Raw genomic sequence first — 27,285 nt, 5'->3', positions numbered from 1 at the left:
TAAATCCAACTCCTTCATGAAGAGAGGGTTTGTTTGTGTAAGTGCATTCATGCAAGAGAAATTATGAAAGGATCTTGCTTTGGTACTGCTCACCACGTATTTGTTTGTGGGTTACTTACATCCAGTCTTTAAACTTTGAAGTAGAGTGGAACTGGAGAAGTAATTTCGATTTTATATTGTAAAGAAGGTTTGCTATCAGAATTATATCTGGCGTAGAGGCTATACTGAAAAAAGTAAAACAATTATAAAAGCCAAAACAAGTAATGAAACATGAAAAATGTAAAAGGTAAAAAAAAAATGTAATACATTTTAAATTATTGTTTTGACCAAAAGAAACGGTCATTAATCAATTGTTAAAATTACAATACAACACGTGGCAACTTGCCCCGACCTGACATTTATGTAAACAAAAAAAAAAAGAATGCAATGTTTCAGTTCAAATCTGCCTTCATTACATGGTAAATAAATAATATATAAATAAAATACAATATTAGAATTTTATTTTGGATGATATACTTAAAAAATAGTTAGGCCTAAATTTAAGATTTATGTATTTGAATTGTAATAAATTAATCATGAATTGATTTTATATAAAAATTTCTGTCCAATTGGATTAGACAGTTAAACCAATAAAAACAAATTAAATTTTATTATATAAAATTATAAAATAATATATTTAATGTATTATATAAAATGTATATATATATAATTTTTTATTATTTTAAAACAGTTTCCTTTAAAAAAAAACACTATTTAGTTTTTACTATTTATTTTTAGAAATGTATGATAGATAAAAGGCCCAAATAAAATCAAAGGTCATACAAAAATGTGTTGTGAGTTTCACAAGTAACAGTGCATAAACGTGAAGAATAAAGGTAAACAATGCGAGAAGATTCACTAGATGAATTGCCTTTATCATACTTTCATGTCACATTTGAATAGTTGCACTTATACAAACACAGATACAACATTCACATCACACAATGCTTAAAAAAACATTAGGTTAAATGCATAGATACCCTTAAAAACCCAACATTTTAATTTAATAAGAGTTACGTTAAAACAAACAAACAAAAACAAGGTTTTACTAGGGTCAGGATACTAGAAAAGAAACCGCTTCAAGTTCCTGAGGTATCGTTGAAGACAGCTTATAATCCTCAGTACTTAGATGCCGTCTACTGCAGTTACGACAAGCACTTTGTTCTTATAAGACTAAAATTGGTAAGCCTAGATCGCGTTCCTTCATGTGACTACGCTTTGAATGACTGAAGATGCTGGAAAAGACAAAATATGGGTTCATGAACTCATATGCATACAGCTAGAAAGAAAAACAGGCTCCCTTTACTTTATGATAGGTGGCCAGAACATGAAGCCTAATGACGCTGCTTCCTCCACTGTCACAGTTCATCCTGAAATAGCAGCGACACGTCCCTAGATTGCACGTGTCTAAATACACAGCTAAGTGTAAGTGAACAACTGCAGCAAAACCATAAGAGATGCACAGCTGGAACTGCAGAATTTTAAGATGGAACATTAAATGGTAACATGGTTGAAAACAAAATCAAGCAATCATGTTAAACTTGTAGAAAACGTATAGTGCCATAAGTAAAGTAAAGGGAGTTTAGGCAGTGCAAAGAGTGCCTTGTGAGTTTCACATCACATCTAATCATACGGCAGAAAAATTATTTAGTGTAAGTCCAAATCTCTCACATATTACACGAGGCACTTTTAAACTGTAAAAAAGTGCATTTGAGATCAGGCAGTAGCACCACTTGTTTATGAGGTCACTTTTATCAGCTGGTTTCTCACTTCCTCCTTCTTCCACAGTATTTGCCTTGGCATCCTGCGCCCCCTACAGGAAAAGACACTGTCACTACCACCACTAATATTTTTATATTTTGTTATATTTTCATGTTTTATAATATTTCAGTTAAAGTTCATTTTATTTCATTTAACAAAATGGTCTTTGGATTTAGTTCACTACAATAACCACAATACATATATAATAAACTACTGTGGTATTTTGGCATTTTAGCTTAAGGGTCAATATAAAACTTGTGTGAGACCCATTTTACATGCACATGGAATAACATGCACTGAAGAGCCATTAATAAGACCAGGAATGTGTATTATGAAAGAAAGTGGTGTCAATTTCATTTTGATTTTAAAGTTGATTCTTTGTGTTCTGTGGTTTGATTTCTTTTGGTTTATTAAATGGGTCATATGATGCGACTACAATAATGTACAGTATTTGAAAAATAATGTGTTTTTTGAACATTAAAGCATGTCAACATATTCTGTTACACCAAATACACAAAATAATGATTTTTAAAAAAGCATCATATGACCCCTTTAAAACAAGAACGTGTGCAACTAAAAGTCATTATTTCAGGTTTCTGTTGTATGGACAATAGAAAAAACTGAGAGAAGTGCATTTATGTCTGCTTACGTACCTCTGTAGCCTCCAGCACCTAGAAAGCCTTGAAGAGCTGCATATTTGGCTGCTTTTGCTATAAAGAATCATACAAGACACGAGCAATAAATACTTGTTATTGGCTGTGGATAATGCACAGGTCTAGACCAAACTCTAATTTTATCATGTGCTGCATTTGAAATATTAGCTAACACTGAGTGTGCTGAAATAGCAGAGCGTCTTACATTGCTGAGGTGTAAGTGGAGCACTTCCAAGTCCCCCTGCACCAGTGCCACCATAACCTACAATACAATATAATATAATCACAACTCTTCATTAATCACTCTGAACCAATTACACTGATCCTTGTAACACACTGGTACAGTAAAACATCATTCAATGTTTATTTACACACCACCAAAATGTTGCTCTAGTAATGTTTTGATCCAGAATGTTTTGTAACGCTAATTTGGATGTCTTTGTCGGCTGTGACTTTTCTCATGATTTGGTTGGATTTTTTGTGAGAAATCCGAAGTATTAAAGTAAACTGACTTCCATTGCATAGTATCTCTTGTGTTAGCACAGACACACACACACACACACACACACACACACACACACACACACACGGATTGCAATATGTCCATTTGTATGCAATCTTGTTGTGTACAGAACAATCATATAAATTCATGTAATTCATTCAGAACTGTAATGGAAAAATACTTTGCTCTTAAATTTGTCCCTCTCTCTTTATTCTCATTTAAATATCTAGAGTAGCCCAAAAGTTCACCCAAAATAAAAATTTCTTAATAAGTTGTCTGTAGTTCATCTTTGAAAATACAAATGAAACACAAAGAGCACAACAGACATGTCCAGTGAATGCTCAAACGTGCTTACTTAATGCACTAGAACCGATGAGGTTTGTTCTTGTGTGTCATGCAAGCACAATCAAGCCTCCACAAGAACCAGTGAGGTTTGACCTAAGCCTCACACCATTTTTGATGTGCTCTATGTATGTGCATTGATCAATGTTTATATGTGAATAAAAGCCTGAAATGAAATCTGTTGATCAAATAAAGTGATCGTTCCTCATCAAAAGAGACTCATATAATCATATGATTTACTTATACGATGTCTATATGTACTTTGTAACGCATGTAGGTTTTGGTCACATGGACTTTCAATGGATGGATGAAAAGAATAAGATCCAATCCAACTCTGTATCCTGAGTATGAGCCCATTTCCCCAACAGGTACAAGAAGAATTGAGGAAGGATATAATAGCTCACCGGGCTGATAGCCTTGACCACCCAGTGCACCCGTGCCAAAGCCTTCAGGACATTGAAACAAAGGCAAGTAAATATAATCCGTCCAAAGTTTACATCCAGTAGTCTCATTTAGTTGGTGAGACAAATGAGAAGAATTTGACAAAAACCATGCACTATTGCCTTATTATAAATAATCTTAAATGGCAATGCAACAAATATAACTTTACCAGTTCCTACTGGGCTTCCAGCACCTCCTCCTAGACCTCCTAGTCCTCCACCTGCTCCTCCAAGACCTCCCACGCCTCCAGCTGCACCATAACCTCCATACCCTACAATAAAAACAATATGTCAACATTATAATCATATGATGGCAAAGATGTCAGTAGTGGTTCAATTTAATGTCACCACAGCAATATCTGATTGCCGAGCATCTGCTAGAGGTATTAACTGAGATGAGCAATTCTGTACAAATTTAGTACTTATACTCCCTTGTGAAAAACACTTGACTTTACTTTGAAAAACAATACTTATTGTGGAAATAACACACTTTAAAAGAATATAGTAAAGTGCAAACTGAATGTAATATTTTCAGACACTTAAATGCATTTAATTTACAATTAAATTAAAATGTATTATATTTTAAATATATATTAAATGCAACTTTAGAGTACTTTTTTGACCCATTTAAGCAGGACTTGAGTACACCTTTATATATAATTTCACTGTATTGTGGAAAGTACTGACAAGTATTCATGGTAAACTACAGTATACTTGAATGTCACACAAATTGTATGTCACATATTTAAATATATTTCTAATTACACATTTGCAATGATGAAGGTGCAATTTAGTTCAAATTAATAACCAAGTACTTTACGTGTGCTATAGCACGTCAGTTAACACCTAGTACTTCTTTGAGATTATTAAAAGATTTATATAAAAAAAAAATTAATAAAACATGATTTAAAATGTAATTTGAACTACATTAATACAAAGTGCACTTTTTAAAAGTGTGTTAAGAAACAATGTCAAGAAAGCAGACTATCTTTAAGTACACCTAAGTGGTCATTTATTTCATTAATATCATATCTCCAAGAACATTTTTTTAATATACTGTTCTTTTAAGATGCGAAGAACACTGCAAGTGCATATTCAATACAATTATCAATTCTCTCTACCATCATCCAAGCCAGACTAGTAGTTTAACGTTACATTCAGGCTCCTAAGCTAATGTAATGATAGTATTAGTAAGTCATAATTATATTGATATTTTAAAACACAAGAACCTGATTTCCCAGGTTTCACAGCTCCAGCTCCCAGGCCACCACCTGGATATCTGGCACCTAAACCTAAAAAAAAAAAACTTTTAATATTAATTATTTATGGCACAGATGTGTAGTTAATGTAATTTAAGATGCACATGGATATTTTAGTATTTAATGCATTGTGGCATTTGCAATAGATCTTGTCGTTTATATACTAATTATCTAATTTTACTTTTATATCATCTATTCTAACCACGTGAACAAATTTCATCAAATTGTATTGCACTACTCTCAAACTTATGTTTAATGTATATTAAAGCACATGATACCTCCACCCAGTCCTCCAACTCCTCCAGGACCTCCACCAACACCTCCTGGTCCTACTCCTAGACCACCACCAAGACCTCCAGGACCTCCACCAATTCCTCCTCTTCCAGCGCCACCCAATGTTCCAGTTCCTCCATAGCCTGATAACGCAATGAAAAAAAAACCCGAAACAAAAATGTGTGATTATAAATTTTGTCTAACCTACAAAGGATAGGTTATTGTAGCATTAAAGTGCTGATTTGATAGGTTTTACATACTTTTAGGTGGTTTTACTGCGCCAGGACCATAACCAAGCCCTTTAAAAAAATTAAATATTAAAATGTAAAAAAGTGTCAGTAGTCTAAATTTCAGAGGTAAAAACGTCATTTCTGTTGTTCCTTTTCTTGTAGTTCTTTGGTCACACTATAAAAAACTGCAATTTCTCTCTGGTATTGTTAACAAGAAATATACACATCAGCTGCTTGGGTGTCCCACATTACCCAATGTTTCAGGTTACCCTAATTAAGCCTTTTTAAAATTGTGGGAGGAATATGAGATGTGTAACACCCAAATAACACTTCAGAAACTTACCACCTATTCCAGGCCCTCCAAGTCCACCAGCACTGCCTGGGCCACCACCATAGTCACCTGGGCCACCACCATAACCACCTGGACCACCTCCAAAGCCACCGGGTCCTGTTCCATATCCGCCTGGGCCTCCAAACCCACCAAGTGTGCCTGCTGCCCCATAAACTTTCATCAAAGTGATAAATTAGTTATTTAACAGTCTTTCCAGTTCAGTGTGTAAAATACAACTAAACTACATTTTCATCATAAGAATTGTGGATTAGCAAAAATGTTTTCTGGTAGCCTACCTTTTCCTTGTTTGCTGCCCACTGCAGCCCCACTGGGGAACCTGAGGCCTGCACAAAATGAAACAACTGAGAATACAATTCTCAGCAAAACAACAACTGTCATAACTGGTACATAAAATATCAGGAATGTGGTGTTTTGTTTTAATCTGAAAAATATTTACCAGTCCCTGGTTGGATCCCACCAGCTCCTAAACCTCCAGCTCCTCCATAACCTACAATAGATTTACAAACCCACAAGCTAAGGCACAAGCTAATTACATTCTTATGTAAATGTTAAGTACACTTTATTCATCTCCACCTCCTGGTAGTAAACCACCACCTCCAGGCAGAAGTCCAGCTCCTCCTGTTCCAGCTGGACCCATTCCACCTACACCTCCAACTCCAAGAGCTCCAGTTCCACCTGTACCGCTGTAAACTAGAAGAAACACATTGATTGTGTTATAAAAATAGAAAAACACAGCTAACAGACATGTTACAGATCAAAATTTTCATGGTAAATCACCTTTAGGGGGTTTAACTCCTCCAATTCCTCCTGTAACTCCACCAACTCCTCCTGGAACTCCACCAACTCCACCTGGAACTCCACCAACTCCACCTGGAACTCCACCAACACCCCCTGGAACTCCACCAACTCCACCTGGAACTCCACCAACTCCCCCTGGAACTCCACCAACTCCACCTGGAACTCCACCAACTCCCCCTGGAACTCCACCAACTCCTCCTGGAACTCCACCAACTCCCCCTGGAACTCCACCAACTCCCCCTGGAACTCCACCAACTCCTCCTAGAACTCCACCAACCCCACCTGGACCACCGCCTACACTTCCAGGTCCTCCTTCAATAGTGCCTGGGGTATCTCCACGTCCAGCAATGGCTCCACCTCCAATGCCTACAGTAAGAAAAATAAAATAAATCTTTTTCCAAATGAAAAAGCACCTGCTTTGCTTGCCCAAATATTTCGAGACAGTAAGAGTACAGTGAATGGCATGAAGTACCTGGGGGCTTTAGTGGTTTGGCTCCTGGTAGTGTTCCACTATCGCCAACTCCTAAGGAAGAACAACTTTATTTTAAGTGATTCCGTCATACTGGGACATACAAGCATTAAAGCCTCTTCAAGCAATGTTAACCATGAATCTTATTTTCATATTAACTGAAAATCAATCAAAAACCACCATTCTAAAAACCTAAAATAGGAACTTTTCAAGGGAACCAATAAAAATGCTAATTCTTTGTATCTGACTGACTAACCTTATAAAAGTTGTCTTTGTGTTTTATACAGATTATGTTGTGAATTTTCACTGCAAAATATACTTGCATTAAAAAAAGTATTCACAAGCTCAATCAATTTCAAAAGAATTAATTTTATTTAAGCTACTACGACCACACCCAGGTAAAACAAAAAGTGCACTTCCATAATGTACTTAAAGTGCTCTATTTTCACGCACTAATTTTGTACTTAATATACTAAAAATGATTATTTAGTACTTCTTAAGATAAACTTTAGATCATCTAAGTGTACTCAACTGTGCTATTTTGGGACACCATGAATATGAAAATGCACTTTTAACATACTATCTCTGTATTTAAAAAATTTATTTAGTTACCATTTGTAGTACACTTGAACCATCTTTCATACAATAGTACACTCAAGTGTACTACAAGTGGTGACTAAATAATTTTTTTAATACAAAGAGAGTATGTTAAAAGCACATTTTAGTTTATATTCATGCTGTCCCAAAATAGCACAGTTGAGTACACTTAGATGATCTAAAGTTTATCTTAAGAAGTACTAAAGAATCATTTTAGTATATTAAGTACAAAATTAGTGCGTGAAAATAGAGCACTTTAAGTACACTATGGAAGTGTACTTTTTTTTCACCTGGGGCATGCAAGAGACTCCTCCACCACTAGAGGGAGCCGTAACATTAGCAGTTTTGAACATGATGTAGGTAGATTATTTCTTGTAAATCGGCTGAAGAACTCCTACCACTACCGATTACTAAAATAAGAAACAGGGAACATAATCTTGAATTCAGTTATCTTATTTGAGGTCAGTATCCATTTTCAGGTTATGAAGACAGATCTTACTCTCGGGTCCAGGCACTCCCGTTCCACCTAAAAAGGGAGAACGTCAATAAGGTAAAAAGGAATTGTCAGACTTAATAAATAATGGTTCATTTACAGTATAGTACAAATAAAAGCTAAATAGAAACCTGGTACAGTTCCAGAGACACCTAAAACATGAAAAAAGGTCATTCATTTAGTAATTTTGTGTTGATGTATCTCTTCAAATCCCATTTTCAATACTTCATAAGCAATTACAAATCATTCTGAACATGCAATGTATTTTGATATGTATTTGTTATTTTTTGTGTTATGTGGTTTTGCTTGGCTGTATTATGGTCTTCATGAATAACCAGCTGTTACATAGTACACTAGTGGCAATAATATTACTTCATTCAACTATAATTATGAATAGCTTCTTTTAAGAATAGTTTTGCCAATACTAGGCCTACTACCACCACTACTACTACTACTAATATTCATAGTAAAAGTTCTGACACAGTTTACTCCAAAATCTGTATGACCGTCTTCCTTCTGTGGACCAAAATGCAAAATTTTTAAAGAATATTCAGGCAAAACATACAAGTATCATAAAAGTGAAGGGTGGAAAAGAAGGTACGAGTGGCAGGACCTGGCACCTTAAAATCCATCAAGTACATCCTCTTTCCCCCATCCTTTCAGTGTTAAAGATAATAAAAGCATGATTTATGGTGCAGTTTAATCTATGCTTCAAACTAGAAACAAAGCTCTATAACCCAAAATAGTATCAATGAATCATGAATAATGCAGTTGAGTAGTGAATTGTGAATAGTGCAGTTGGCCAGAGATTGTGTCTGAACAAACATAATCTGGTGAACTTTTTATGTCTGTAGGCTTGTCTGGGTTTTTGACTATGTCACAGAAGATGCAATGTATGCTTTTTATTCTATTTACAAACTGCAAAGGATGATGTCTACAAGCTCACTGAAAAGGAAGGGTCTACCTGGTTTTTCTCCAGCTAAGATGGGTATTCCTGTCCCAGCAACCCCATCAAGTCCATCAGCATCAATGGACCCACCAGTAACACCTGAAAAAGATTACATGCTGCTCAGTTTCTATCCTTTTAAAAAGTTGGAAATCCAACTTAAAATACCACCTTCAATAGACCCACCTGATCCCTCTATTGGTCCGCCAGATTCTGAAATAATCACAAAATAAAACTGGTGGCTAAAAGGTGAAAATGCCTCTTCATTTTTTCTTACATTGTCAAAAGGACAATTGTTTTATTCTAGTTGATGGGATCAGATGGGAAGTAAAAAAAAAAAAAAAGCAAGAAATGAAAAGTAAACTTTTCTTACCAGTCTTGGGAGCTTTTGTTCCACCTGTGTGTTCAACAAAATGTTAAAATTACAACTCAGGAACAAACAAATTAGCAGCTAAATAACAAATAATAGATACAATAAATATCTATAATAGAGTAAAAGAAAAAAAGGTAATAACCTTGACCTTCTCCAGCACCACGGGTTGCATCATAAGGACTGCCAATCACTAACACGGAACAGGTAAGACTGATAGTTATTATGGTCTACTATTATGGATGTTACATATGTGTATCTTAATGTACATTCCAAATGAACTGCATTACCTCCATCAACTCCAGGTTTAGGTCCTGCTCCACGATCTGTGCCGGTAGCAGCTGTACTTCCTGGAATTGCTGTTCCTCCTATGATGCCTGGTACCCCGGATTTAAATTGAAAATTGGAATAGCAATATTTTACTGGAGATATGGATGGTTAGATGATATAACCATAGATTGCCAACTCACCATATTTGTCTGGCTTGGTTCCTGAAACTGGTGTGCCTCCAGCCCCACCTACACCACCTGTGATGTAACGCTGAGCATGTAAACACATTCCTATTTGTATCTATTACCTGTTATTTAGTCCTCTTTTAGCAGTTATTATCACCAGTTCCAATTCCGGTTCCTGTGGCCCCAGTTCCACCAGTTGCTGGTACCGACCCACCCAACGCACTTCCGACCCCACCAGCTGGTTGTCCTAGATGGAATGCATGGGGTCAAATCTTAGTCTCTATACATGTGATATTTTAATTATAAAAATTAAGTACCAGAAGTGGTTTACCATATTTAGGTGGTTTTTGTGCTCCTCCATACCCTTTAGAATAAAATGAACAAAACAGCAGGTTCACCCACCAATGCTTAGATGACATACTTCAATTTTAGTAATTAGTATTTCACATCTAATGAAAGTTTTTAAAACTTTACCTCCATATCCAACACCGGTCCCAAGCCCTCCAGGCAGAACTAAAAAAGACAAGTATGTATGTATTTATTTATTTATTTGTTTGAATTGTATGGACAAAAAAAAAAATATATATATACTGAGACATTTCTCAAATTGATTTATGTTCCACTGAAGAAAGAATGTCATGTAGTTTTGGAACAAGTTAATATAAGTAAGTACAGATTTTTTTTGATGGAGTGTCCCTATAACCAAAAAACCCCCCCAAAAAAACAGTTGCATGTCAAATTAATTCACATACCGCCAGGACCTCCTACCAATCCTGTTCCAGCTCCTGGTACACCTCCTGCTCCCAAGACACCTCCAGATCCAGGTAAACCTTTCAAGATATGCATGGGTTTAGACTCTGTTAATGTTGTATCATTTCAAGTCAAGCATTTTATATTTACCCTTGATAAATATTAGTAATGTGCATTAAACATAAATATGTGTTTGAAAAAATACATAAATTAATATTAAATTATGTTTCATCATTATAGTCATAAAATATGTGGTAACATTTTTGACAAATTGAATATACTGTACATTAATCAATGATCAAGAGCCACTTGCAATATACATGCAAGTGCATGTAGTGTGTTTCAACTTGCCATATTTAGCTGCTTTCGATCCAGGTCCATATCCTATAAGACATCACATGTAATTAATTGAAAGATAAGTTGACCAGGTACAGTTTTAATAATACGGATTTTCTAATTCCTGTGTAAATGACTTTGACTGGTTTAAATTACCTCCAGCACCTGTTCCATACCCAGGCCCAAGCCCTCCTCTGCTTCCTGCTCCGACAGCACTAACAGGAAGTCCTGCTCCTGTAAATCCAGACCCGTGGCCTCCTACAGTCCCTGGACCATAACCACCAACTGGCCATGCCCCCGTGCCAAATCCTCCTGCTGGACCGGTTCCTACCTGACCCTGTAGACCAAGTCCTGTAGCTCCTCCACTACCACCAGGACCTACACCAGGATTAAAATAATTTAACAAATGTTAATGGCATATTGTACAAAAAAAAAAACATGATGCTATAATGACTTTAAAATATCCTACCATATTTTAGGGCCTTTGGTCCACCTGGATATGCTGCATTGGATACAAAGTATTAATGCAGATATGGAAACAAACAGAAAGCATAAACTGCATATATGTAATAAAATGTTTGTCAGCATACCTCCAGCAGGTACTCCTCCTGGCCCATAACCACCTACAGGTGCCCCTCCAGGTCCGTAGCCACTGATTGGTGCTCCTCCTGGTCCATAACCACCAAATGGTGCCCCCCCAGGTCCAATTCCTCCAGCAGCTCCAACACCTGACACTGTTCCACTACCAAGTGACCCTCCTAATCCTCCAGGCAATCCTGTTCCACCAGCTCCACCAGTAATCCCTTTTTGCAAAATGCAAAAATAAAATGTCATTTATAATTTGTATTTTTCTACATGGATAATACAATTTGGAGATTATTTAACTTTGCCATACCATATTTGCGAGCTTTGGCCCCAGCGTATCCTAAAATATAAGAAGTCAATATTATAGAAATATGATTTAGCAGTGGTTAAATCTATGTACAGTTCTTGTTATGAAACTTGAAATGTCATATTTCTATAAAGTGTTCAAATATGAGCACAGCGAGATTTTTATGGCTTGTGCTTCTATGGAAACCTCAAATGATCCAATCTTTACCTCTCTTCACCTGCTGATAAAAATACTCTAATCTAACAACTTCAAGAAGTCTCCTCAAAAAACCTTGGCCAGGCCAGTGTTACGAGGCATAACTGCACAATGGTGAGCTACAGAGAAAGAAAAGCAGAGTATCGAAATACTACTTATGCTTAAAATCAACATCTGGTAGATAATCAACACTGTGCTCTAACCACACTAAGCCTACATTACAGTGTGCTTGAATGATACAGTTATCCACTTGGATAACACTGATGAGACATTAGAATGTGCTCAAGAATGCAATGGCTAAATTTAGTCAACCAAAAGAAAGGTCATCTGGGGATATACTTGGCTGGACATGCTACTTAGGTTTCCAGATTGGCCAGGGTTTAATTAAACTCTAAAAAAGGTTGAAGCTATCATTTTCTTATGATATTGCATTACTATGGTTGGTGAGTTATTAGTGATGCTTTGTGCCTGTCTGTCCCTGAATTTGTGCAAAAAGAATTATGTATCTTGTACATTATTTCTAAACTGTCTGGAAGAAACTCAATATGTAGTTGCACAGAGAAGATCTTAGCTATAAAAAAGAGTTGTGCCACATCCATTCACACATCTCTACAGTGAACAGTCAGGGCAAAGTATATCAACCCAGGTGAAAAAACAAGACTTCCATAATGTACTTAAAGTGCTCTATTTTCACGCACTAATTGAGTACACTTAGATGATCTAAAGTTTATCTTAAGAAATACTAAATAATCGTTTTTAGTATATTAAGTACAAAATTAGTGCGCGAAAATAGAGCACTTAAGTACATTATGGAAGTGCACTTTTTTTCACCTGGGAATACTTTGGTGTCTCTGTGGTGGCTTGCACTTAAGAATATGAAGAATATTATGTAAAACATTGTTGAGGGCAAATATAGCAATGAGTATGGGCTATCAAGTGGGCCTTGTAGTCAAGTCTGGTGGTTAGGAACCCTGCTTCCCTTTCTCCTTCTCTTCTTTAAAGGGGTCATATGATGCGATTAAAATTTGTCCTTTCTCTTTGGAGTGTTACAAGCTCTTGGTGCTAGCCCGCCGGCCTCCGCTCACTCAAGCCCGCCGTGTGTGACTCTGTGTGTTTCGTTGTGAAAGCGAAACTACTTTGTTTGGTCTTCCAAAAGAGGACACGACTAGAAATTAGTGGTTATGTTGTATTTACAACACTGTTCCAGAAAAGTTCAACCCAAATATTCGGATGTGTGCAGTGCATTTTAAGGAGGACTGTTTCCTGATCCTGGAAGAGTAGACTACAATGCCGGCTGTTCTGCCTCACAGACTGTAAGTACGTTTTCATTTAAAGGATTTGCCACTGATGATTCAAACGCGAGTTTTGAGCAGTGTAGAGTAGCGCTTGTTGTTTGTCATTTCTCCGATCACAAATGCAGACATGGTTTTATGTTAACGCAATGTGTAAAAAGACTGTCTAAGTCATTATAATCCGTAATTATGTCCCCATTGGATGCAACAAATGCCTCGTTTATAATGGGTTTTAACGTTTTTGTCTCGTCGCTCCGGCCGGGACATGGCATCACAGTATGGTAAGGGGCGTAACATTTCCGTCACACGCTTGAGGTATTCGGCCAATCACAACGCACTGCATAGCTGGCCAATCAGAGCACACCTCGCTTTTCAGAACGATGAGCTTTGTAAAAATCGACGCTTTTCTGAAAGGCGGGGCATAGAGGAGAAACAATAATGTACAGTATGTGGAAAATAATGTGTTTTTTTAACCTTAAACCGCATAAACACATTTCATTACACCAAATACACAAAATAATGTACTTTTTAGCAACATCATATGACCCCTTTAAAAATATACAACAGTACATGAGAGTAAACTACACTCTAAGAAAAGTCTGAAAAAATAGGGCACAAGTCAAGTCACCTTTATTTTATAGTGCTTTATATAATTGTTTCAAAGCAGCTTTACAGTATTAAACAGGAAAGTAGCAGAATCAATGATGCAAACGTCAAAGTTAGGCAAATCAAAATTCTGCTGTAAAGCAGCTGTAGCAAGACAATTATTCAGCAATATTATTGTTATTATTCAGTGCCAGTCAGTATTTATTTATTATTATACAGCGCCAGTCAGTTCAGTGTTGAAACAAGTTAATTTCAGCTATAAGCATCTCTACTGAAGACAGTGGTATCGTTATTCAGTTCGAGTCAGGTCAACGTTTATTCAGTTTGGTTCAATAACCAATGTCAATTCAACCAACCAGTGTAAATGTTGCCATATTCATTCATTTTGAATAAATTTGATTTAGATATTTAGCAGAAGACAACAGTGTCATTGTTTTTTAGCCCAGTGTTTGAAATCTTTAGAAACTCTAGGAGATTTACCTCCAGGTCCAAATGCACTTCCAGGAACACTACCAGGTCCAAGCCCACCACCGGGTACACCTCCTTGTCCAGCCCCAGTTCCTAGTATAATCCCTGCCCCACCTGGTCTGACACCAGTGCCTGGTAATCCACCTGGAATACCTGCAGCTAATCCAGTGCCTGGGCCTAAACCAGCACCTCCACCGAGTAGACCTAGAAAAAAAAATAATAATATTTAAGGTTGTAAGGTAAGTAAAGTTTGGATAATAAATGCTATCAATAAAACCAACACAATTCATTTAACAGTGCAGTATGTTGAAGCATTGAATTAAAGGCTGTTTTACCATATTTACGAGCTTTTGCCTCTGCATATCCTGCAAAGCATCAGAATATTTAATATTAAATATGACCTCATATCTTTATTGTAAACTTTATGTTGTACAATATGATGGTATGATTTAGGTACCATTTCCAGAGCCGGGGAGTCCTCCAGCACCACCGCTAGGAAGACCACCAACTCCAAAAGGCAGTCCACCAGCTCCTCCGCCAGGTAATCCACCAAATCCACCTCCAGGTAGCCCTCCAAATCCACCTCCAGGTTGTCCACCAATCCCAAGACCACCACCAGGTAGTCCACCAAGTCCAACACCCGACACACCGGCTGCTCCACCTGGCAATCCTCCTGTACCTAAAGTCCCACCAGGACGTCCAAGCTGAGCTACAAAGGATTTATCAGTGAATATCAATGTCTTACATTTCTTTAGTTTCTGTGACTGGTAGAATTTCACAAATGATATATGCAATAAAATAATCAAATCTAAGCACAGTAATGTATTATTATATTATATGATATGATATGATATTATATTATATTATATTATATGATATTATATTAATTATATTATATTATATTATATTATATTATATTATTATATTATTAGGATTGGATTTGGCCTGTGGGACACTAGGAGCCCTGATGTTAGGTATACAATATATACTAAATCATTAAGAAACATGTTAAAATAATTTTCCTTTTTCACAATAAAAAGAACCAAACAATAGAGCCAAAAATTAAGTCTGGAGTTTTGATGAAACTCAGTCTTATTTTTTAGGATGGAAATATAAATAAAAACCCTGTTCAGACACACCTTCCTGCAATTTTTAAGTAATTCTCAGCACCTTGTGTGTTTGATTAGGGTCGGAGCTAAGGTACTGTAACTCTCCAGGAGCAGGGTTGGCTATCCCTGTGCTAGAGCTAAATTGTATATTTATGGACAATTTATGGAAATTGAAAACAATTACAATGTTGATTTGCCAATAACAAGATCTACAGTATTTCATTGTAAAATGCAAAATGTAAAGTCATACCATATTTTCTTGCTTTGGCTGCAGCATATCCTAAAATATGGCAGAATAGTAGATATCATTGTGCTGTTAATGATAATAACTTTGAAAACAAAACAAGGTCATTTTCAGGATACCTTCAGGACCAACTCCAGGTCGAGGGATTCCACCAGTGCCAAGACCACCAACTCCCAAACCAGAACCAGGAAGTCCTCCAGCTCCAAGGCCACCCACGCCCAAACCAGAACCAGGAAGTCCTCCAGCTCCAAGACCACCCACTCCCAAACCAGAACCAGGAAGTCCTCCAGTTCCAAGACCACCCACGCCCAAACCAGAACCAGGAAGTCCTCCAGTTCCAAGACCACCCACTCCCAAACCAGAACCAGGTAGTCCTCCAGCTCCAAGACCACCCACTCCCAAACCAGAACCAGGAAGTCCACCAGTTCCTATGCCGAAAGCTAGAAAATAAACAACCCAAAATTGCATAGAAATTAAGATGAAACTCTGTTTTTATATATGTTTTTATATATGTTGCATGATAAACATCAATCCAGAAAAAAAGTATTTTTCATGTTTAATTGGGCTTTTTCTACTTTAACTTATTTTTACAAGGCTATATTTAAGATTTGGATTCCCCCTGATATCTACTGTCATTTTTTCCATGAAAGAGACAGTTGTCAGCCAGGTGATTATATATATAAAATGAATCTAGAAGCTTTCTTACCATACTTTCGAGCTTTTGCCCCAGTTCCTAATGAGAGACAATCCGTGGATATTATAAGACTTAAGCAAATTTCAATGTCTTAGATAATCCTGAAACATTTCTCTATTTGTAATAAATCATAAATTTACCCCCAGGATAGGAACCACCAGCTCCCGGATATAGGACACCTGGAGTTCCACCGCTAGCTCCAGGAATGACTCCGACACCTGGAACACCAGCTGCACCTGTAACACCGCCTATTCCTGGCACACCACCTGCACCAGGTATGCCACTTATGCCTGGAACAACACCTGCACCAGGTATACCTCCAAGCCCACCACCGAGACCCGGAACACCACCAGCCCCTGCAAGGAGAGTCAGCAATATCAAGCATGTCGTTTAGACATATATTGAAATTATTGTTCCTAAGAAAGTCATGGATTATTTCATTTTGAAGGCTCAGGAAACCTTTGCAGGTGTTTTGAGTTGATTAGCTGATTGGCATGTCACCATATTCTAATTTGTTGAGATAGTGAATTGGTGGGTTTTTGTTAAATGTGAGCCAAAATCATCACAATTAAAAGAACCAAAGACTTAAACTACTTCAGTCTGTGTGCACTGAATTTATTTAATACACGAGTTTCACAATTTGAGTTGAATTACTGAAATAAATGAACTTTTCCACGACATTCTAATTTATTGAGATGCACCTGTATATTGAAATTCTTGTTCCTAAGGAAGTCTTAATTTTTTCCCTGCATGACTTACCGTACTTGGCAGCTTTAGCCTGAGACTTAGCAGCGCTTGTACCTTACATGGAGTAAGAAAGTACATTTCCATAAATACTCTAAAACTCTGTAATCATATGTCAGATAACTTGATTTTAAATAATGAGAAGCTAATGTAATTGGCTGACAAGTATAATTTGTGTTGGTTGATCTCAAATGTAAATAACTACAATGGATAAAGGGATAGATTTTTAAATGCATGCTACCTCCAGACTTTGGTGATATAAGAGGATATCCACGGAACACGCCTGGTATTTGTTGACCAAATCCTCCACGGCCTCCTGAAAGAGAAAAGATAAGTGAGTTCTGTTAGAAGTAGTTTTCATAACTTTTATTGAAAGGACTGTTCTTTCAGTTACTTATTTTACCATTAGCTCCAAGTGCACCTTGACCAAGCTGCCCTATAAACAACAAAATAGCAGAGAGAGTCCCAGAAAATATTTTAATTGCTGGATAAAGCTATCAATTATAAAACTATAAACCACATAAATCTTACCAGTTTGAGATCCTGTGGCTACACCTGGCAGAATGCCTCTACCGCCAAAACCTACATATAAAAACAAAAATGTAAATGTCATATCTGTATGAATATTCAGTTACACTTTATTTTTAGGTGTCCTTGTTAGAGTGTAATTATACATATAAGTACTGAGTAATATTAATTAACTTCATGTACTTACTATATGGTTAGGGTTAGGATTATGGTTTGGCTTAGGGTTACTTGCATGTAATCGTGCATAATTAATTGTTATTATAATAGTAAGTAAATGTAACGTGTAACAAGGACACCTTAAAATAAAGTGTTACCAAATATTCTAGAAACAGTGGAAAATCTCATAACTGTCAAATATTTCAGTCACCCACCTTGTCCAGGAACTATACCCCCTTGGTATAGCCCAGGAATCCCAACACCTTGTTTGTTTGGAGAACGAAAAAATAAAAAAATTCTTTCTGGTCAAAGATTTGATAAAAAATATTTCTACAAAAGGGGAGCTCCATTAATAGACACAGTTACCTGGCACTGGTGCCTTCCCAAACTTTCCGACTTTTCCCCCAGCGCCTGTCCCAGTTCCAGTTCCTGCTAAGCCAGTTTGAGGGAGAAAAGGTGCTAGGAGCCAAAATGGATTGAAAAGTTGCAAAGGTTAAAAGTTGCAAGTAACTGCAAACAGCAGTAGCTTAACAATTATGTCCCTCAAAACCTACCTCCACCAGGTGCAACTCCTGCTCCTCCAATTCCAGTTCCAGTGCCACCAGGTCCAATTCCTACACCTCCAGGCCCAAATCCAGCTCCACCTGGACCAATTCCTGCACCACCTGGTCCAATTCCTGTGCCACCTGGTCCAATTCCTACACCTCCAGGCAGAACTCCCGCACCCCCAGGTCTAAGTCCTGTGCCGCCTGGACCAATTCCTACACCTCCAGGTCCAATTCCTATTTCATCAAATCCAGCATGTGTTGATACAATTTAAATATGTTTTTTGAAAAAGTGTAAAGTTTCACACCTTCATTTAAGTCAATACTCATGTCCATATATCTAGCTTTACCTGGTTTTGGTGGTTTCTGACCAGTTGTTCCAGCTCCAAGATAAGTACCATATCCACTATAGCTACCTAAAAACAAATTCCATTTTTAAAGCAGCAGATAATATTCCTTTATAATTTAACCCCCTCAAAATTCACTTTTAACTAGTCATCTTTAAATGTATTCCTTTTTATTGTTTATTATGTTATTTCATGGCTACAACACATAAGGAAAGGAAGTATATTCTTACCACCTGATGGATAGCCTGTTCCAGCATCTCCAGGTGTAAGTGGAATAGCACCTGCTCCAAGACTTCCTGTTCCAAACGGTCCAAAACCCCCAGGCCCACCATAACCTAAATTTACACCATCTGAGGTAAATGCATTTTAAACCACTGACAATATGCTGCTTTCTGACTGCAATAGCTATAAAAATTAATAAGAAATAGTGATGTTCACAACAAAAAACAATGGATTTTAATTGTGCGTGCACTTTTTTTTATTGTGGTTGCAGAACACTTTTAAATTCAGATCATACCTGGTTTCCCAGGTTTTCTGCCTGCTCCTATGATAAGGCAAAATTGTTTTGTTTATTTTTATCAAATAGTGCTATGAACAGAATCACAAAGGCAGTAATAAAAACTCTTGTTGTGTCTACTGTTGATTAAAAAGATGTCTTACCAGGACTCAAGACACCTGGTCCAACACCACCAGGGACAATGCCACCTGGCCTGAAGCCACCTGGTCCAACACCACCAGGGACAATACCACCTGGTCCAACACCACCAGGGATAATGCCACCAGGCCTGAAGCCACCTGGTCCAACACCACCAGGGACAATACCACCTGGTCCAACACCACCAGGGATAATGCCACCAGGCCTGAAGCCACCTGGTCCAACACCACCAGGGACAATACCACCTGGTCCAACACCACCAGGGATAATGCCACCAGGCCTGAAGCCACCTGGTCCAACACCACCAGGGACAATACCACCTGGTCCAACACCACCAGGGACAATGCCACCTGGTCCAACGCCACCAGGGACAATGCCACCTGGTCCAATGCCACCAGGGACAATGGCACCAGGTCCTATACCTCCAGTGCTGACACCTCCTGGGCCATAACCACCAAGACCTCCATAACCTGAAAATAATGTGTATATATTTAAATATTTAGAGTGAAGCTACCTTTAAATTCCTCAGTGAAGATGAAACACTGCATCTTACAGATTGCCCACCTGTTTTGGGTGGTTTTCCTCCCACACCTAGAAGCAGGAAAGGGAAAAAATAACGGTACTAAACAAAACTTAAAATATTTAGAATTAAGCTTTTAAATATCCATATATAGTTACTAGCATTTGTTTTAATTTTCTAACCTCTTCCAGCACCTACTGGACCAGCTCCACCAGGGCCAAACCCTCCCACACCAGTGCCCACACCTAACAAAAAATTATAGAATTCTCTGTTGTAAGAAACATCACCATAAAAGATTGCTTAACTTTCAAACAACAGAGTTTCTCTACCAGTTTCTCTACCTTGTCCAGGTATTCCTGTGCCAGTGCCACTAGCTCCAGGACCAACACCAAAGCCACCCGGTACTACACCTCCAAGGCCAGCACCCCCTGGCCTAAGTCCAAGGCCACCAAGACCTCCAGTTCCATAAGTGCCTAGAATACTCCCATAACCTGTTTGTATGAAGCAAGACTCATGCAAGTATTAATCAAACCAATACATTATTTGCTTAATTTAATGCATGTAGTTGAAATTGTAAATGTATGTGAACACTTTATTGACTGCAGTTTTCTCCCACTCACCTGGTTTAGGGGGTTTGCCACCAGCACCTACAGACAGAATAAAGTAAGATGAAATAAAAAAATGCTTGAGATCAATCTCAAGTCTAACCATTTAAATATCCACCACCCTACCAACAAATATGAATTTGCAGTGTTTATTTGGCTCAGCTTCACTGAGGTATTTTACAATCCCTAGCAGAGACTAGCAGAACCTTATATGAAACAGTTCAGTTAAGTTTGATTGCTTATTAGTAAAATTACATTCTGAGAAATATTACCTGCTCCAAGGCTCCAAGTTCCAACACCAGCACCAATTCCTCCAGGTCCGACACTTCCTGGTCCAGTTCCTATGGTACCAGGTCCAATGCCACCAGGTCCTATGCCACCAGGTCCTATTCCTCCTGGTCCAATGCCTCCTGGACCAATGCCAGAAGGACCAAATCCTCCAGGTGCAAGTGATCCAGGACCAACACCTGTACCACCTGGTCCAAATCCTGGTAGACCTCCATATCCTCCTGTGTTTACACAATGAATTTCTCATCTGATAAAGGCAATGTCTCTGCCAATCTTTATTATTAAAATTAATCCCAACTTTTAGCATGCGTTACATCACACCTGTTTTAGGTGGCTTGACGAATGACCCTGTGGAAAAGATCAAATTCATTAAATCATTTTTGTGCCTCAATAGCATGCCCCTAAATAGTTAAATATGTTAATTACAAAATGATAATTATGTTAATTACCGTTTATGGTACATTTCCGTACCATAATATGTAAAGGAAATTTCATTAACCTGTCCCGAGGCCTCCGGTGCCTAATCCACCAGTACCAAGTCCTCCTGTACCAAGCCCTGTACCACCAGGCCCAACTCCCCCAAGCCCTGCACCCAGTCCAGCACCTTGCCCCCCAGCACCACCACCTCCCAAGCCTATTACAAGTTAGACAAGTAAATATTAATTTAATCAAACTTAAAATGACTAATTAGGAGAAATTTAGCCACTCACGTCCTGTCTTTCCTGGTTTGAAACCAAGTATTCCTCCAACTCCTGGTAAGTAAATAAGTTAACAAATAAAATTATTGTATTAGATACATAATACAATACAATACATAATACAATATTCTTTATTAGTTGCTAATTTATTAAAGTTTATTTTAGCACTGATATGGAAGCTATGGACATTAATTGCACATGAAATGTTTAAGAATAAATGTAAATTATCACCAGTTCCAGGTCTGATTCCAGTTCCTGGCCCTATTCCAAGACCACCTGGACCTAATCCTGTTCCAACTCCTCCAGGACCAACTCCTGGCCCAACACTTCCGATTCCAGCACCAAATCCTCCTCCGGGGCCTGTTCCAGCACCAAGTCCAGCTCCAGTTCCAAGACCACCCCCTAATCCAGCTCCAGTTCCTCCCCCTGCACCAGCTGGTATGTAGATTCCTGAGAGAGAAAGTGAAAATTAATAAATTCCTTTATTAATGTGTCCTGTTCATGATAGCATGCCAGATAAAGAAATAACCAAGCATTTAGTTGTGTGTTCTTGTATGTATTTGAGAAACCTGAAGAGGAGAATAAAGAGAATATTTTCTAAAACATTATTATATTGAACATAGAGTAGATATTACCAAATTTCTGTGAACATCACCGTTTGCACTGCAAACCCATACTTCTTTTATTAGACAACGATGCATATTAGGATCTAACTACTGCAACACATTACCAGTTTATGAGAACCATTCTTGTCCTTTACTCAGTGATGATGCCACTTACCCAGGGGGTTCTAACTAATCTTGCATCTAGTCTTTCATGTGAAGCCTCAAACAGCACCGAATGCATTACCACATGAGTTTCTGTGTCCTCCTGCCTTGCTGTTTAAGGTTTGGAGGCATAGGGGAACAGAGAATGGATGTGATTCAGACGAAGAACAACATCCTATACATGACCTCTTCCAAGAGCTTAGAACTAAAAAGCTGAAGTCATCAGTTCTACAAACCCACTGGGAAATGCTTGTAGGTTGTTAGTATATGATGTAATGATCTGGATTAGTATTTCTCAGATCATTCCTTCTACACGAATAAAAGATGGCAAGTGGAAACCATTTCCATAGACATAAACAGTGACTTCAAATCTTTCAAAAAAAAAGTAATTTATTTGAATCAAAATCCATCTGGTTTTATGGAGTACTAATTGTGATTGTATCAAATTAAACTTAAAAATACATTGAAAACTTTAACCAAATGCAAATGCATCATGTTTCACTGATATGTTACATACTTCACTGATATTTAGTTTTATTCAATAATAAAAAAGAAATAGAAAATCAAAGTAATAGAAAATGCTATCTCAGCTCATTTTAAATGGACAGCTTGTAACTTTACTAAACTACAAGTTGGCAATGTTTCCTCACCATCATAAATTTTTAAGTATTAAGATTTAAAGATCATGCAGGAACGAGACCCGAGTCAAATTTCATTGACACAGTAAATCATCCTGCAACAATACACTATAGCAATACACTCAATACAGCACTTTTAATTCAAGTTGCATACTTTTTATAATCAATCCTTTACCTGAACCTAGAACATTCAGAACACAGACAACAAAGTACAGCCTAAGTGCATCCACTGTCAGCAGTGTGCAGCTAAATTTAAAAGAATGTGATGCTATTGCCAAAACTGCAATACACCTGTAATGCAATGAGATAGAAAAAGCCAAATAAGTTTGGAGAGACCTTACCTCCTTGAAGTGAGGGTTTACACAGAACCAGCAGGAGAAATCCATGCAAGAGCAGAGGTACCTTACTCCAGGCCATCCTGCTTTGTAATATCCCTCTCCACTCCCAAACTGTGGGTTTTATCCCCCAAAAGCAAATCACTGCACACCCATGTCTTGAACAAGAAGAATAAGGGGTGGGGGGCCAGTATGAAAGAGAGAAAAAAAGAAAGTAAGGATGGAGGAACACTACGTAATTAGGGAAACTAGCACACTTGGGTCTTGTACATTATGTTTTTTTTTTCTGTTTTTGCTAACCCCACCCCTAGCCCCCCTAAATGACTGGTGCTAGTGCATTTATTTGGGTCACCTCTGCCAACATGAGTCAAAGCATTGGCCAAAAAATAAAGACAGATATTTGAGGATAGGGGGAGAGAGAAAATCTCTCTCACTCTCTTAACATCTACCTCACCAAGAGAAACATCTGCCAGATATTCTCATGGAGAGTATTTCTTTTTTATCCAATCAAAAGCAGTAAGAAATCACTCCAGATAAGGTTATTACATGATATATTGTTTCCAGCTATGGGGGTGTAAGTAACATTTAAGGACCGGACCCATCATTCAATCATTCAAGAAGGAAGACTGCTCACCTCCGAGGTTTAAAGTCATTTGGCCAGGCTCCAGGGATCACTCTATTGTTATTAACTTATGAGTCCCAGAGGAACACATGAAATCATGTATGTGATGGAAAAACACTGAATGGGTGTGTGTTGGAACACATTATTGAAGGTTGACAACACAGATTTTAATAACCCCTGTAGCCCCAAAGCCTTTAGATCCAACTGGGATGTTGACGGCTAAATCATGAAGACTTTTGAAATAATGGTGCATCCTTAACGGTTCAGTGTGACCTCTGAGAATGGAGGCTTACAATAGGGACCAATACATAAATGGCCTTTTCATAATTAAGTTGTTTCTCTCCTTAATGGGCAATAAATTGTAATGTACTACAAACTTCAAATAGTCTTTTAGGCTGAATGACGTCCAGAAGATCTGACAATAAGAGTATGAGTCACACATTACGCTAAAGCTGCTGTAAGCATCATTCACTAGCTTAAAATTTTCCTCTATCTTGACAGTCATTTGTTATATTTGATATAATTTTTTCCATGTTTTATGAAATTGTTTCTTCTCCAATGGTGCCACTCCATATGGTCACTTACACTCACTTACTTACATCTACGCAACTGCCTTTTAGATGGTTGGATTCTTGCTTATACATAAATTCTGGCAGTTTGTGTCAAAATGTTGTAAAGAAACCAAGGGGGTTTTCTGGAAAGGCACCATATCCCCCTCCCCACCCCTTGCTGAGTTTTAAACCCAGATTGTCTAGCACTCCTTGTTTGGTCTGGAGGAGTTTTGCCAAAAAGTCTGCGTTCAAGCACTAGTTGTGTTTCAGGCTATTGGCAAAGAATAAGATTAGGTCATTCCTCTACTGATAGACACTTTTTTTATTTCAATGTAAAACCATGTACATGTGTATTCCTTTTTGTGTTTGTGTGTGTGTTTGGAGGTTGAGAGGGGAACTGTTGGCAAGAAGCATATCTCACTAATTAAGAATAAAGAATGAATGGATGGTCTTTACTTTCCAAGCCACAAAAGTAAACAACATCAAGATCCATAACATAAGAAAGCATCGACAACTAATCATTTAAAGGCACCTGCTAGTTGTAAAAAGATATAATAATGAGTCTGTCTCTGTAAATTTGCATCATTATATGTAGGACCAGATTTTTACTCTTTCTGAAAAAGTAAGTGGTGTTTTCCTGTGCAAAGCTTGATTATTTTTTATTTTGTTGCTGCGATTTTTTTGAAGCTAGGCATTCTGAAAAGGGGTTGCTATGGATGCTAGGGTATTGTGATTCAGTTACTAGGCTGTTCTGAAAGCTTGCTTAAGCATTGCCAGATGCTTGCTAGGGGATTCTGGGGGGTTGCTATTCAGTTTTTAGGGCATTCAGATACATGGTGCTGTGTGGGTGCTAGAGTGTTCTGGGTTGTTGCTAGGGTGTTGTTTTAGGCCATTCAGAGATGGAGTTGCTATTTGGTTCTAGGGTGATGGAGTTTCTAGGCTGTTCTTTGAGCTTATAGGTGCTCTAGTGGTTACTAGGGTGTTGCAAGGCACCTTCTAGAGTATTATGGGTGGTTGTTAGGTAGTTGGTAGAGTGTTGTTTACTGGTCAAAAAAACAGTTGAGTCCCAAATTATGACACACTATGCACTTATACTATGCACTCTACATGTAGTGTATGAATTTTATAAGCTTATTTTGTCGTCCAGCATCATCAATAGGGATTTTGCGACTGTTGAGAACAAGAAGTGTCCAACATTCCACACTTTATTTATTTTTTTCACATCATCTGGGTATTTGAATTGCACATTTTCTTGTTGGAATTCACACTAAGTTTCTAAGATATAGTAATCTCCCATTCTCTACCCTAGTGTAGGTCTTTTTTTGTTTTGTTTTGTTTTGTTTTATGGTCCACCTTTAAAAAATTATTGTAAGTCGGATTGCTTAAAAAAGTACCAGCACACATTTAATCAAAAAGCCTCACAATTTTGAGCTGTTACTCATGTCCATAGCACAAGTAGTTTAATTATTAGAGTATTGAATTTCTTTGAATATAATACTAAAATTGATGGTTGCGCAAAGTAAGCAAATAAGCAATACTAAACAGGACTACATGATGCTCATGAGAGGCAATCCCCTCTGTCATTTATGAAAGGTTTCCCATATTAACACAATGTGAACATGATATCCAATATGCAGACAGTTTTAAAACAAGCTGAATGCTATATTTGGCATGGGTGAAAAGCGATAAGCCTGCTATCTGCTGACCCAGTTACACTCTGATTCAGGGGTTGACAGCTGATTCAGCCAAATGTCAAAAGTGTTTTTTTGTTTTTAGAGAGAGAAAGAGAGAGAGAGAGAGGTGGTGGATATATAGTGGAATAGGGTGTTTTCTCTGTCCGTAATTGGACAGAAAGTGTTTTACTGCCTGTCACAAAACATGGTTGAAATGGTTTTACATGGATACTTTGATGGAGTAACATAGTTATGTGGTGAAACATGCATGGAATAAAAAGAACAAGAGAAAAAAAATCTCTCCTAAGCTGATAAAGCAATTTGAAGAAAAGCTTGAGAACAAGGTGTCCATTGATAAGGCTTGATCTAATAAAAACGCATGCAGACTTGGCATGTGATTTGTTTTGCAGTGGCTCTCTGACTTAAAAACTCTATCAAGTAATACAAATATCTCCAATACCACACCGCCTGCAGTTTCTTTGTCTTCTAACAGCTGCTTATGACTGTGCATTGTAAATTCTACCACCCTCTTGTCTGCATAAAAGTTATGCACACAATCCCGCAGCGGTGTTTCCAGTGCCAGTGCAGAGAGGCATATCGCAGTTATGAAAACAGCTGTTGACTGAAAAGTGCCTGTTTTCAGTTTACCTAACGTCTACCTTGCGTTTACCTAATGTCTGCTGTCTATATAAGGGCCGGCACTGTGGCAAGCTGAGGGAGACTGCCTCAGCTTTTGAAGCAAGGAGGGGTATCAGAATAGGGTTCCAAGGGTCCTTCAGATAAGCTGGCACTGCTGCTGAGATTTCTCAGCTCATTTGTCTTGTTTTATTGCAGTCTGGGCTATACAAAAGATGTGGTGGGCCTGAATATTTAAACAAATGAGGGTTCAAGCAGGTGCATACAGCAGACAGTGTAATGAAAAGAATAGGAAAATTATGCTTTAATTGTCATGAATACACAAGATATGGCAATGCCTTGGATTCTTTTCTGTGTTTATGAATATTATTGGTTAAAAGATAAAAAAGCCTAAGCTAAAGAAGGTCTTTGC

General features: G+C 37.7%; 1 protein-coding gene across 1 annotated transcript; it reads right to left on the bottom strand.

The window, feature by feature from the left end:
- Positions 1–913: 913 nt before the first annotated feature.
- LOC107675178 (uncharacterized PE-PGRS family protein PE_PGRS54-like) lies at positions 914–23,473 on the bottom strand. Its single transcript, XM_016469437.1, has 59 exons — positions 23,398–23,473; positions 21,883–22,101; positions 21,664–21,705; positions 21,453–21,587; positions 21,275–21,301; positions 20,938–21,174; positions 20,681–20,707; positions 20,402–20,551; positions 20,243–20,305; positions 20,105–20,131; positions 19,546–20,010; positions 19,403–19,429; positions 19,116–19,220; positions 18,889–18,954; positions 18,548–18,775; positions 18,360–18,452; positions 18,209–18,256; positions 17,841–17,891; positions 17,713–17,745; positions 17,551–17,625; positions 17,325–17,366; positions 16,706–16,921; positions 16,578–16,604; positions 15,991–16,311; positions 15,878–15,907; positions 14,976–15,227; positions 14,854–14,883; positions 14,531–14,722; positions 11,961–11,990; positions 11,656–11,868; positions 11,535–11,567; positions 11,222–11,443; positions 11,039–11,113; positions 10,732–10,836; positions 10,454–10,492; positions 10,311–10,343; positions 10,137–10,226; positions 9,995–10,051; positions 9,815–9,901; positions 9,670–9,717; positions 9,528–9,551; positions 9,341–9,367; positions 9,173–9,256; positions 8,340–8,360; positions 8,215–8,241; positions 7,122–7,172; positions 6,629–7,015; positions 6,425–6,541; positions 6,288–6,338; positions 6,127–6,174; positions 5,843–6,004; positions 5,530–5,568; positions 5,275–5,412; positions 4,967–5,029; positions 3,908–4,009; positions 3,702–3,743; positions 2,659–2,715; positions 2,454–2,510; positions 914–1,852 (listed from the first exon to the last, which is right to left on the bottom strand). The coding sequence occupies exons 1-59, from the start codon at positions 23,471–23,473 to the stop codon at positions 1,806–1,808; spliced, it is 5,880 nt and encodes a 1,959-aa protein (XP_016324923.1). The 3' UTR covers positions 914–1,805.
- Between the last annotated feature and the right edge of the window lie 3,812 nt (positions 23,474–27,285).

The sequence above is a fragment of the Sinocyclocheilus anshuiensis genome, unplaced genomic scaffold (genome assembly GCF_001515605.1).
Source record: "Sinocyclocheilus anshuiensis isolate Anshui unplaced genomic scaffold, SAMN03320099.WGS_v1.1 scaffold1487, whole genome shotgun sequence".
Lineage (NCBI taxonomy): Eukaryota > Metazoa > Chordata > Actinopteri > Cypriniformes > Cyprinidae > Sinocyclocheilus > Sinocyclocheilus anshuiensis.
This window is presented reverse-complemented; position numbering and strand designations above follow the sequence as displayed.

Coding starts and splice junctions, on each gene's coding strand:
- LOC107675178 (XM_016469437.1), bottom strand. CDS start 23,473: ATGGCCTGGAGTAAGGTACCTCTGCTCTTGCATGGATTTCTCCTGCTG. Junction 20,306..20,401: donor CACAGGAATACCTGGACAAG/GTAGAGAAACTG, acceptor ATTTTTTGTTAG/GTGTGGGCACTGGTGTGGGA. Junction 3,744..3,907: donor TGGAAGCCCAGTAGGAACTG/GTAAAGTTATAT, acceptor AATGTCCTGAAG/GCTTTGGCACGGGTGCACTG.